The sequence below is a fragment of the Antedon mediterranea genome, chromosome 1 (genome assembly GCF_964355755.1).
Source record: "Antedon mediterranea chromosome 1, ecAntMedi1.1, whole genome shotgun sequence".
Lineage (NCBI taxonomy): Eukaryota > Metazoa > Echinodermata > Crinoidea > Comatulida > Antedonidae > Antedon > Antedon mediterranea.
The window spans coordinates 39,720,977-39,735,100 of NC_092670.1; the positions used below are offsets into that span (position 1 = coordinate 39,720,977).

The 14,124-nt window shown below is 32.3% G+C and overlaps 2 protein-coding genes across 3 annotated transcripts in view; both read right to left on the reverse strand.

Annotated features, from left to right (window-relative positions):
* The window catches only part of LOC140062135 (extracellular sulfatase Sulf-1-like), a 30,071-nt gene extending 20,754 nt beyond the window's left edge, over nt 1–9,317 (reverse strand). Inside the window, exons 1-2 of one of the 2 annotated variants that reach the window (XM_072108323.1) lie at nt 8,874–8,989; nt 1,411–1,542 (exon numbers count right to left, since the gene is read on the reverse strand). In XM_072108323.1, coding sequence (XP_071964424.1) covers nt 1,411–1,537 — 127 coding nt within the window. In that variant the 5' untranslated portion in view covers nt 1,538–1,542; nt 8,874–8,989. Of the gene's footprint in view, nt 1–1,410; nt 1,543–8,873 lie in introns of both variants that reach the window. The other variant, XM_072108242.1, reaches the window with a different exon arrangement.
* Nucleotides 9,318–9,330: 13 nt separating this feature from the next.
* On the reverse strand, nt 9,331–12,873 carry LOC140039319 (proteasome inhibitor PI31 subunit-like). The gene is made up of 6 exons (XM_072084925.1): nt 12,738–12,873; nt 12,120–12,275; nt 11,585–11,667; nt 11,190–11,348; nt 10,478–10,651; nt 9,331–10,192 (listed from the first exon to the last, which is right to left on the reverse strand). Exons 1-6 carry the CDS (start codon nt 12,864–12,866, stop codon nt 10,081–10,083), a joined length of 813 nt encoding a protein of 270 aa, XP_071941026.1. The 5' UTR covers nt 12,867–12,873; the 3' UTR covers nt 9,331–10,080.
* Between the last annotated feature and the right edge of the window lie 1,251 nt (nt 12,874–14,124).

Sequence of the window (14,124 nt, forward strand, 5' to 3'; positions counted from 1 at the left end):
TATTATCTCCCGAAAAAATAATTTCTTACATTTTTTTGTTTAATGTGCCATTTTAATGCCACATTAAACCTTCAAATCTGCCATTCACGAAAACCTTTAACGCTAATGACAACAATTTTAAATGCATCTAAGATAACTATAGAATGTATGTGCGTAGAATTGTTAAATTGTGCCCATGTAAACTGAGAATTGTGCCCATGTAAACTGAGAATTGTGCCCATGTAAACTGAGAATTGTGCCCATGTAAACTGAGAATTGTGCCCATGTAAACTGAGAATTGTGCCCATGTAAACTGAGAATTGTGCCCATGTAAACTGAGAATTGTGCCCATGTAAACTGAGAATTGTGCCCATGTAAACTGAGAATTGTGCCCATGTAAACTGAGAATTGTGCCCATGTAAACTGAGAATTGTGCCCATGTAAACCGAGAATTGTGCCCATGTAAACCGAGAATTGTGCCCATGTAAACTGAGAATTGTGCCCATGTAAACTGAGAATTGTGCCCATGTAAACTGAGAATTGTGCCCATGTAAACTGTAGAAAAGGAGGTTTGAATAACTGTATGTACAGTAGCGTACTAATCAATCATGTATAATTTGCTAATTGCCAGCATAATGTAGACAAATCACAGTACACTACAGTACGGGTAATGCTAAACTGCGCAAACCTAAAAAAAACCTGCGCAAACCTCCTCCAAATCACTTAATATTGGTTCTATCATGACTAGGACTACAGTACTGTATACAACATCACAAACATATTACACACACAATTCTTACAGGCTACTTTTAAATTAAAATTAAAATTTAAAGATTTTTAATAATGAATTAAATAACACTTTTAAATTGGAAGTCTTATTGGAAGTCTTATTGCAAACATAGTTTTGTGGAATGATTCACATTCTATAAATAAATTAAACATATAGTGCATACTCAATTGACAACATGTTAGTTATGACAAGGCTTTATAAATGATAAATGTACCAATATTTAATGCCATTTAAAAAGTAGTAAAGCAATCAATACTTCACATTAATTTAATGTTTGAAGGCTTGTATGATGAGAATTGTACAAATGTTTGTGATAATACCGTGTAATGTTTATAAACTCATATTTGGAAAAGTAGGCCTTACAGTACGACTGTCTTGTGTTTGATGTTAGTGTAAAGCCCTGTCTACACTATCAAACTTTAAAACTGTGATGTGCCCATATATGGACATGATGATGTCATATCACTACCATATTTGAGCATATCACTACCATGTTTAGGCACAATACCCTTCTGTTGTCAAAGTACTGTAGTTTGACAGTGTAGACAGAACTTCTGTATTCTTTATTGTGTTATTTCTACATGGATTTGTTTACAAAATGAATAAATAACTTGAAATGATGCAATTCATAAAAAACCTACCTAACACAACATCCTGGTCATCTGTCAAAATGAGTATAATGTTGGGTGGCTTACGAGGACGAGATTGCACAAACTTACAACTGATGACTATAAACACTACTGTCCAAGTAACAATGTCATGCTTCATAATTCCTGCAAAGTAAGAACAATCAGATTATGAAATATTGTATTTACGTCGAACATCATCAGTGCAATGAAATACGGTCACATCACCTTTAACACTTGGGTGTCAATCAAGGACTTACAAAATTTGAAAAAAATCTTGAAAAAATATGTAAAAGTAGCAGCTGATAACAGTATAAACTACTTCTGCAAATGTTCAGCGTGTTTCCAAGATGTACAATTATTATTATATTATAACCAGTACGTACAGTAGGACCTACTTTACTTATAAGAGTACAGTACCCTTTTTGTCTAACTGTAGAAAAGTAGTTCAATATTAAAATATTAGTTTAAAAATTCAAATATAAACAACTATTATATTATGCCTACTGGTTAATATTATTATATTATGCCTACTGGTTAATATTATTATATTATGCCTACTGGTTAATATTATTATATTATGCCTACTGGTTAATATTATTAATATTATGCCTACTGGTTAATATTATGCCTACTGGTTAATCATTTCTACAGATGTTAAATGCTAATACAATTCACCAATTCTATTACCTAAAACTCATGGCCAACATTGCATTACTGTAAATTTAATTATAAAAACACTTCAAAGAACTGATACTTTTGTACTTTGAGAAATTTGGACAAAAGCTATTATAGTAAATGTGTCTACACAAGGTTCTTGCTATAATTAACTTCAGTTGTCCTGATAAAAAATGTTGGTAGGTGAATTGAAAATGTCAAGAAAAATAACCCAAAATTTCTCCAGATGTTGTAAATTACGTATGTGTATGTAATGTTGTTTCTTCTGATTAATTACATTATTTTTTAGTACAGTATTTATGAAGAAAACCAAAAGCAGTGTATTTCATTTTACTAGTGATTTTTCGGCCAAATTAATTTGTTGTGTAGTTAGTATCAGTATGTACAGTACTGTAGTATCATATTTATTACCGATTTACATATATCTATAAATAGGTCAGATTTCTGTACTACTGTAATTAGAAGTATTTGATACAGTATTACTAGATACTGTACATTCACTGTACAGTACCTCTGGTCTACTGTACATGGATACATGTAAATACAGACGTACAATATCAAAACTTACCTAACCCCTAATGAGGATATTAAAAATCAGTTTCCTAATGTTATCCTGTATAAATTATTTGATCAGACCATAAGCAAATCTGTAAACCTTAATATGATGTACAGTTACTATGCACAGGCCATGTCGTCGTACTGCATGGCGTCCCAATACCAGTCACAGCCCTAGCCCCTGTAACATATTGTAAACCACTCTAAACTCACAGCAAGTGGTACGACACTGAACTTTAGCATAAATATTGCCAATGGGAAAAATCGTTTTAAAGCAATTAAGTTCACGGTGAGAAATCTTAGCACTCGGTAGTCTAAATGACTATTAAAGTTATTAAAAGCAGAAGAACTCACTGTAGCTTGTTGTCTATTTACTATTAATCATAATAAATCTATGAATAACACAATTAACTCTTTGTTATTACTAGACAACGTTCTTTATAAACTAGAGTTACCTAGAGCAAAGAACTTTTCTCTATTGTCTTGCTGTATGACCTGTACAGACAGAGCAAAGAGGAACTCCGTGTCTGTGTGCAATAGAGATATAAATTAACTATAGTAATGAATACAAACAAGAGTTGCTATTATGTCTAGTCACAAATCAACGTAAAGGAACATGGTAAGTAATAATAATTATTAGTCAACTCTCCACAGAATGCAGACTCCCTCAAGCCCAGAAACTCTCACAAAAAAATTCTACTGTAAATGCTTTCCTAATTATATCAAATAAAAAAAAAATTAGTTGGCCTAATCATAGAAAATAGTACAAAAATATTATTACAATTTTTTATTATAAAATATTATTAAAATTGTATTATTATTATTATTACTTTATTATTACTTTGATGAAGAGCAGTTTTCTGTTTGGGCTCATGTCTATTACTTGCTCCTGACAAGATGAATTAATGTAAAACGTACTTTTAACAAATATGGCTGAATAAATATTATTATTATATCATTATATATTATTCGTTTAGCTTCTGCTTGGCTTTCTAGGAATGATAGTCTCTCTCTCCTTACTACTGATGGAAATCCTGGAATATGCCATTGACAAAATTGCTGTGTAATATTGTAAATATTTAATACTTCGGCCTAGTATATACATAATTCCAAACTGCCATAAGTAAATATTTCAAGTAATAGGAAATAATTAGAAAGAAAGTTGCTACTAAAATAACAACTTGTACAGTGATGAATGCATGCATCTGATAAATGTATAATTAATTACATTACTGTATGTATAAATTGTTAAGTTCATATTAAGTTTGTACTTAAAAAAACAAACTTGATATAAATGCTTATGGCATACAGTAGTGAACAAATACAGTGCAGTCAACTCTGTATACCGTCTGAAAACCAATAATTCTCCAAGAACCAGACTTACTTTGTTGTCCAAAAGGGCTGGCAACTTCATTTGTTTTACCTTTCACATAGAACACAAGACTTTTCAGAAAACCAGACACATAAAGCACTGTCTACACTATCAAACTTTATGAGACAAAAAAAATGTGATGTGCCCATATATGGACATATATTACCATATTTGAGCATATCACTACCATATTTGGGCACATCACACATTTTTTTTGTAAAACTAGTTTGATAGTGTAGACAGAGCTTTAGGCCAGTACTGTAGTCCAAGGGTTTTCGGTGAGATGACTGTAATATATTCTGAAACCTGTACTGTATAGTAGACCTCTACTTTTTTTCCTTTCACTATCCTACTATACTGTAGGCTTATTTGTACTATACTAAATCGGTTTTCTTTCTACTTATTTTAATCACTTTTAAGGGACATAGTGCAGTACGCTGATGCAGCACTTTAAAATGGAGGTGTGAAAAGGTTGGTTAGAATTTGTTTTCAATTCATGAAAGTCACACTGTAAGCCGTGATGAGGTACAGTAATGTACATGCAAGTAGAATGAATGCTATTTAATATGTAAACAATCTACTATCCTTAGCATACAACTTGGGATGTTTGTTATGTCTAATACAATATTGATTCAAGGTTGATCAATAATGGGCATGTTTCTACTAAACTAAATCTCTGTCTGCTATACACTATCAAACAAGTTTGACAAAAAAGTATGATGTGCCCAAATATGGTAGTGTACACAGAGTTTTACACAAAATGGCCTGTACACTGAAAAATTGTTTAAAATTTAATTATATCAATTGATTACTTTAATGGTTTAAATACGTATTTCATAAATACATTGTGTCTTTTCAAATAAAAGTTTTAAACATATGCTAAAATCATTGGTTATACAGTTGACTAGTTTGCCTTTTATTCCACAATACTATAGGCCTACTGTATTGTATTAAAGTTGAAGTCACAGTACTGACTGTTATAGTACTTTGATCTGTACAAAAACATACAGACTTACACAAATTAATGTTGACATTGATTAAAGTACTTTACACAATAATTATGGTAGAACAGTTATTACACCAAATAGACAGTGATTTATTATAATTTATTGCCTCAAGTTCTAAGAAGACTGAAACATGAGGATCCTGGAACAATGACCAACATGTACATAATTTGGTGTACACATGCAGAAATAATTTTTTTTTTGCTGTGACAGCTCTAACTCTGCGGAATTCCCTGCCAATTTCAATCAGACAGTGTGCTACTCTAAACTCTTTCAAGACACACAGTTGAAGAAGTCTTTCCTTTCCAAACAAGTTTTTCATTAATTTAAATTTAAATTTAAAACTTCTTGTCGGTTTTAATTTATGTACAGTATATAGTGCATACATTAAGAGCTTGCGTATTTGTGCTATAAACAATAAACTATTTATTATCATTATTTTTAGTACTACTGTGACTTATTTCTCCATGTATGTACAATCATTACAGTAAATATTACCACAGTTAGCAAACTAGACCAACTTGCTTAACTACCCTAGCTACAGTATGTACAGTAGATGATTTTTGCTCTTTTTGTGGAAAAACTCTTCTGTGAAAAGAAGGTCTGGCTATTGATCCTGACATTACTGTCTGTACCACATACTGAAGTATTGCTATAGTTTGACCTTGAAGTGTGATTGATATTAAAGTAATAACAGTTGAGTAAACAATAGTACAGCAGTATAGATCATCTGCAGACTTCAATTTAAATTTAAAAAAAAATCAGGCATTGGGCAATGGACTAATAAAAAATATAGTTATATGCTCCTTGTACATACTCCTTATCTGTTTTGTACAGTATGACAGTAGTGTATTTATTTTGACTATCTTATTAATGATATTTATATACTGTAACCTAGACAACAGGTGCACTGTACAAAAAGTACAAATATTATGCAATTTTAAGTTATTTTAAAATCAATGAACTTTGGAAGTTAAGAATTAACAGTCTATGTGGTGCTACTATAGTGCAACATTATGTATGTATTATTTATATTTACTTGTAACTGAATGCATTCATCAAGGTCATAGCGAGAGGTTGAACAGACAAGGCAAAGATGCTTTAAATATAATTATTTATATAAAATTTAAATATAATTATTTATATAAAACATGACGAGCTGTGCTGGGGAATTAGGGTGGGTGGAGAAAATTGCTAGCTACAGTACCATAATAATAATATTTATTAATAAAAAAATATTTTATATACAGTACAAGGCATCGTCTTCATGTCTGCCTAAAAGTTCTCTTGTCAGATTTATGACGTATGTAAATGTCACAAAAATAGTTTACTGAGAAGTAATTGGAACTAATTTGTTTATACTAGAAAGTCTGACATAAGTGTTCTTAGTAACTCAATACATCTTGAAAATTGGTGTGTAAATGGAATTTGAGTGCAGATGCCAATGGTACTGTCCTATGAGTTAAATACTAATATTAGATTTTTAATCATTGTTTGTTTTTAAATTTTTTCAAAAGCAATTTGAAAGATGTTAAATTAATTTCCAATGAAATAGTTTAACTTCTTGGGATTCTGCCCGTCGTCATCCCTATTTACTCTACATTGCTACTGTATTTGTGTAATTTTTGTAGTCTTACATTTTATCTTCTGGACGTACTGTAAGGCTTACCCACCAGAACAAGATAAAAATAATCTATAAAAATGATTAGCACTGCAAATTTAAGTTAAATAAATTCAACAAGTCAAGAGCTTATGATGATAAGTAAGAATTAGCACATGCGACATGTAGGCCTACAGTACAGTCCACAACAATCGGCAATGGTTTTTGAATTGCTAAAAAAGGATATCAAATGCAGTTCTATGTAAATCTACTGTAAACATAAATACAATAATACTGAAACTCAACATCATGATATAAATCCAGTAAAATTACTGAAAAAATGGCAATGCTGTGGGTATCATTGGCTGGATCTCAAGGGAGATACAAAATGGCAATGCTGTGGGTATCATTGGCTGGATCTCAAGGGAGATACAAAATGGCAATGCTGTGGGTATCATTGGCTGGATCTCAATGGAGATACAAAATGGCAATGCTGTGGGTATCATTGGCTGGATCTCAAGGGAGATACAAAATGACAATGCTGTGGGTATCAGTGGCTGGATCTCAGTGGAGATACATAATGGCAATGCTGTGGGTATCAGTGGCTGGATCTCAAGGGAGATACAAAATGACAATGCTGTGGGTATCATTGGCTGGATCTCAAGGGAGATACAAAATGACAATGCTGTGGGTATCATTGGCTGGATCTCAGTGGAGATACATAATGGCAATGCTGTGGGTATCATTGGCTGGATCTCAAGGGAGATACAAAATGACAATGCTGTGGGTATCATTGGCTGGATCTCAGTGGAGATACATAATGGCAATGCTGTGGGTATCAGTGGCTGGATCTCAAGGGAGATACAAAATAAAAAAAGCAAATTAAGCTAAATCAAAACAATAAAGTAAAACAGCCAGAAAAATAAGCAGAGCTTTCGGGCAACATACTTCATCATGTAAGTGAGAGTACTTGGACAAAATTGAGAATATAAAGCAGACAACATCATGATATAGTTATAAAGTGCAGCCTTCTGTACATTGTGCAGTACAATGTTTAAAGTAGCATTTTTAGTATCCTATTCCTATATCATTAGGGAACTCCAAAATACCCGGTATATTGTTGACTTTCACTTTTTAAAGTTCATAAGTGTTTTACACTATTTATTATATTCAGCAACATCACTTCAAATCTCACTTTGTGTAACATTTATAGCTTGGTTTAAAAGGAAATTAACTTTCCGTATTAAACAAAAAGCAAGGTCAACACTAATTATTGGAAATAACATTTTAATCATTTGCTTCTGATATAAAAGAGTTTAATTCTTATCACTTGTTTAACTTGACAAAAATCATGAAATAACAATGCTGAGAGGAAGCATCCAGGTGTTATGAAAGATGGCCATGAATCCAGGTGTCCACATGAAAGGCAACCAGGAACAAATTAAGAATATTGTACAGGTGTCATGGGGAAGGTGGCAGAAATCCAGGTGGTTAAGATGTTTGTTATATCCAGGTGATCGGGAAGTTACTCAGAAATTGCAGGATCTTAGTGTTGCTACAGTAAAGTTAGTACTGTATTGTTATACACCATGCGGTGTTGTTGGCTTAGTCAGCCGTAAAGTTGTTATTTGCATAACAAATGTGTCCGCTTATAAAAGGCAACGGAGATGCGGAATCTAGGTTAGTAAGTTACTGTTTACCAGTTGGACAAGTGTTACAGTGTATAAAACAGTGTTAACGTAGATAGAAGGTTGTAACCGGTACAAGCAGTGGCGTTGTTAAGCCAGCTCGCCGGTAAGCAGTGGTATTGTGTTAAGCCAGCTAAAATAAAAGGAAGATACCTGATGTTCGTACTATTGAATTGTTGTTTGTCTACTGCGTTTTAGAAACAGCGACTACTACCAAATTTATTGCGTAACGGCAATAAAACTTAGCTTGGAGGTATTCTACTTTTATACCTCCATGATCTTAGTATGGAAGAGTTGAGATTCCCGCCGCCAACAAAAAATCCATTTTTTCTCAAAAACATGAAACCAACAAACAAATGGCTCAGCAAGAGGAACGAGATCGAGTATAAATCAGTTCTATTTACCAACAAAAGTTTGTTCAATTCAATTGATTCCCCATACCATTTACCTAGCTTTACAAAACTTCAATTAATTTTTTAAGTAGAGAAAACTTAAACCTAAGTAAAATATTTTTCTTTTTATCACAGAATATTGATTTAAAAGTCAGTCACGATGGATATTAAAAATTTTAAAGAACTTACCTCTAAAGCTTGGAAAATGAATGATAAAATTCAGTTCGGCCTCCGTACACCGGTAAATGAATAAAACGTTGGCAATAGAAAAGCAGTGTGGTGTATGCTTAGCCTGACTTAGCCGGTTTGTTTATTCAAAACTTCAAAATCAGCACCAAAACAAATCAAAGCACACGTCGGTAGGCCTAGTAGAGTACAGCGAGGTCTATAATAACTCCATTTTATCAAGAAGATTATTATAAGTTGAATGCTTAACATTCGTTACTTTTCAACATTCAGATCGATCTATTTATGTTCTATGACTGAGAGATCTCCGGTAATTAACAGAAGAACTGGCGTGTAAAAAGATTCCAAAGTTCTGCTGATTAGTTCTCAACTTCTCTCCGCTCGCGATACAGTAGTAATTGCTAAAAATGCCCAACAAGACAAAGAACGTCTGTCTCCAAGCTGGAAAATGAGGGCGCTCTTTAATAAAAATGAGTTCTTTGCTAAAACTTCCAAGTTCATTATGAATAATGATCTTATTTGTTCGAAATTAATATTACTTGATAAAATGTCTTCTGATAATACGTTTCATTTCAGCAGTCAGAAAATAATTAATAAATAATTGATTAAACTAGTCGTTATCAATTCTAATCTAGTAACTAAAACAGGACACATTCTAATATAAATTTCTGTTCATATATTACTTTCTAAATAATTGCTTTATATATCATTAATATAACTACACAACTAATACTGTACATGAAACAATGATGCCAAAACCCACATCTGTAATAAATTGTATACAAACTATGTATACTGTAGTCAAATAGATTAGATAGATGGAGTTGCATAGCGTCGTGCTCATGTTTGCCTCAATTACAAATCCTGTAATTAGTGTTTGTTGTCCTCAATTGCGATGATAACAAGACGACACTCCTGCCACAGTCATAGTTAGAGCCATAAAATCCCAAAGAAGATAATGTACTCATGCGATGTGGTTGTCATGTTGTATTCATGAATAATGAATAATTTTCAAATAAAAGAAATAAAAATCCTTTTCATGTCCATTTTAAAGGTTCAATAAAACAAAACTATATTTTGTATATTAAAAATTGTAGGTCAAAGTTAATCATGTTTAATGATTGTTCAACTCTTGTAGGTAACATATCCATAAGGATCCATGCTATGCTGTGCTATGTGTACAAGTGGTAACGCCAAGCTGGAGGCTGTGCTATGTGTACATATCATCAAATCCAGGAGGTGGTAAATGGTCTGGATTTGGTGTTTGGTAGTTCATTATCGGTGCCACAGGATCAAATCTTGCTCCAGGAAGTCCTGATCCTCTGTGACAAAAACAATGAATATATATAATCAATGAATACAGGAGTACTAATCAGTATTTGTTAGTTTTTACACTATAAAGCTCTGTCTACACTATTAAACTAGTTTGACAAAAAAAAGTGTTATGTGCCTAAATATGGTAGTGATATCCCCAAATATGGTAGTGGTATAACATCATCATGTCCATATATGGGCACATCATCATTATTTAAATATAATAATCGAAAGATGGCACACATGATGATGAAATATATGATAGTTTCTTGTTTGTATTAGGTATGTCATACCTTGGCATCCTGTTTGGTAATGGTTGTATTCCCAATCCACTCCTTGCTGGATCCATTAACATACCAGACGAATGACTTGAAAATGGATCCAAGTCAGATACCCCAACAGAGAACGGGTCTAGACGAGGTACCCCCATAGAATATGGGTCAGGTTGTCTGTGCGGTACACCTTGTCTACAAAAAAAAATAATATTTATATTTGTAAAGATCTGTCTACACTATCAAACTAGATTGACAAAAAAAGTGTAATGTGCTTAAATATTATGGAGATATGCCCAAATATGGTAGTGTTATGACATCATCATGTCCATATATGGGCACATCATCATGTCCATATATGGGCACATCACATTTTTTTTGTCACATAAAGTTTGATAGTGTAGATATAGCTTATGCTTCAATATACATCGGTAAGATTCCCACACACTGACTCATGGTAGATTAGTTAGTATATACTCTATACAGAATCATATCACATGTGTAGTGTATCCTACCCGACAAAGTTATCATCAGTAAACATGTCTATGAAACAAACTTTATCTGGGTGAATAACGAAAGCTCTGTCTTCACTCACTATTATTAACAAATGTGATATGCCCAAATAAGGTAGTTATATGATGTCCTCGTGTCTTTTTATGGGCACATCACATAAAGTTTGATAGTGTAAACAGAGCTTAAGTCTAAGCATGCCTATTGTTATGTGTCTACTTACCTATGAATATAATGTGAATCCTCTCTATTGTTTCTTGATTGTGAATCTTCCAGTAAACTGCTACTACAGTTTTCGCCTGATTTTTTCTTTTCTGTTTTAAACACTTGTGTCAGATTTTGTTCAAGTTCTTTTTGGAGCTTTGATAAGTTTTTGTATGTACTAAAAAAAATTATAAATCACTGGTTGGTATCAGCAAAAATAAATGTTTTTTCACCTAATTTATTATCAACAAATTATGAAAGCATAATATTGCAAAATTATGTTATGTAGAAAGAAATATATAGTAAAAATTTGCGTATTTGGTAATAAATTTCAATAATGATGAGTTATATATATACTGAGATACTGAATTCATGGTAAATAATATTGTAGAAAATTTATTAATTCAAACTTACCCTTCAAAACACCAATTGCTACTTTCATTAACAAAATTACTTGTTTCAAAGGACCAACTGCAGACCTTATCATCCTTTAATCTCTGGAAACAAGACACAAAACATTTATGAATTACACATTTTTACCAATAAAATATTACTTTAAGATATATTGTCCCTTAAAACCTGAAAAATAAATATTAATAATATTAGACATGGATAGGCCATTTTGCAGTTTTAATAAAGTTATTCACTTCTGTAGAAAAATCAACAAAGATATTTATTTCACTTAAGACAAACTTAAGAAGCAGTTAATTATAATTAGGTATTTTCTTGCTTTAAATTACATTTTCAGGAAAATAATGTTGTTTTCGATCCAGTTTTTGGTCAAAGTGAATAATTTAATATTATGACATCATTAAAATGGCATAAAAACCAAAATATTTAAAAAAATATATTTTTTAGGGGAGAATATATATTTAAAAACTGATAAAAAATGTCCAGGCTTAAAAACAAAGTTATCTTGATTAAAAATAATAATTAAAAATATTAATACCTGGATGTTGACCAACAGAGTATCTTCAACTCGTAGTATTTTCAAGATGAAATCTTCAGTAGATTCTGACTGATACATTAATGTATACAAATCATTGTCATTATTCCATCCGCCTGGTAGTAACTCACTCAGTTTTAGTGGAGTTTCATCTTCATTCTTAAAACATTTAGTCAACTGTGTAATTTAGTTTTTCTATTCTATTGCAATATTACATCAAAATTAAAATGCATTACTCCAAAATATAAATGAAATAGCGTACTAGTCTTATAAGGTAGGCCTAGGTGGTGAGCATTATTTAGGCTAACCACAAATACTAATAGTAACTAGTGTATACCGTACGATTCTTTGGTCTAGGCTAATTCTTATACAAGTTAAATAATAATAATACTTAGAGGCTACTGTAGATAATATTATGCCATCTCTAAAACATGCAATTATGCAATACAAGATATTGGCTATGCCCTACTTAGTGGGGATTTCCCCGGGCGACCTTAACTAGCCTAGGCCTAGCCTAGCCTAACCTAGCATACATACTAGGCCGGCTAGGCCTGGGTGGGTAGGGGTTCGGACGGATCCGGGACTAGCCTCTAGGCTATTTAGATAAGAACAAAAACTTACATTTAATAAACCTTTACACTTGTATTGATTCTGTAATAAACACCAGTGTAAAAAACAAACTGACGCGTCGTATTTTGACCGAACATTTGACGCAGCAAACAAAACTTCCAGACCGATGAATTTCTCCATCTTTTGTTTTCTTTTTTAAAAGGGAAGCGTGCCCTCATCGTCCATAATTATGATTTTATATGTAAAAACAATATTATATTCTTTGATGTAAATGACTAAACTTTACCCGAGTGCGCTTCCCAGTCGTAGTGATTCAAAATGTACCAACAATTTATGTTTACTCATTGTTAATGTTAGGTTTTCACTAGAATGTTGCCATTGCTACCGTTTTTTAAAAAACAACAAACTATATTATTACAAAAATATACAATTGGTGTATTATTCTGAAAATACACATTTTATTTTTGCACAACAATTTTCAAATTCTTATGGTATGTTTATATTGATATTTGTTTTCAGGCATTTTGTTAGGCTTAACAAATCAAAATTTAAAATTCCATAACCGCATGTAATTTTTTTTTTTAATTTAGCCCTACTGTACACTGTTGGTTTGGCAACAGTGGCGTATCCAGTGGAGGGGCCGGGGGCGATTTTTTTTTTCGTACATAAGTTGGGGACCCCCTCATGAAACGTCACAAAATAAACATGAATAATTCATCAGTTAAATTTTCTTGTTCCGTGTGCACCCAAGCGTATAGCAACAAGAAGTGATTACACAAGTGCGCTACGATTCTAGGCCTATCTCCGCTGTTGTTGCGGCGTACGATTTCATAATAGAATAGCGGCGTTTTGTGTGGATTGTCGAAATAATCAGCCTTTAGTTTATGGTGTTTTTAAAATAATTTATTACTAAAGAATTACTTGTTAAAATTATAGTTTCTATTAATACTATTAGGCCTAATTATTAGTCTCTAAACCCATGTCTATTCTAGTAGTAGCTGTGTGGGTGTGTGTGACGTGTGTGTGTTAGGTATGACCAAAGATAGTTACACTATCTTTGGTATGACACAATCCGAGTAATAAGTCAGCAAAATTAAACAATAAACATTACACAAAAATACATTTTTTATTCTCGTGGGTCAAATCTTCCCATCTCATGTGTTCATATATACGCGCATTTTTAAAGTTCCTTTGAGTACGTGTTATGCGCAATTTGAACGATTTGCGCAATTTGAAATTGCGCAAAAAAAATCCTTGCGCAATTTGAATTGAAACATGTGTTTCAAATTGCGCAAGCAACGTATTAAATTGCGCAAGTAATCTGCAAATTGCGCAAGGTTTTTCGACAGATTGTGAAATCATGCACACCCATATTTTTATAGTAATTTCTAAGAATGATTCAAAATTAAAGATAAATATCGCATTTCCTTATTTTAGT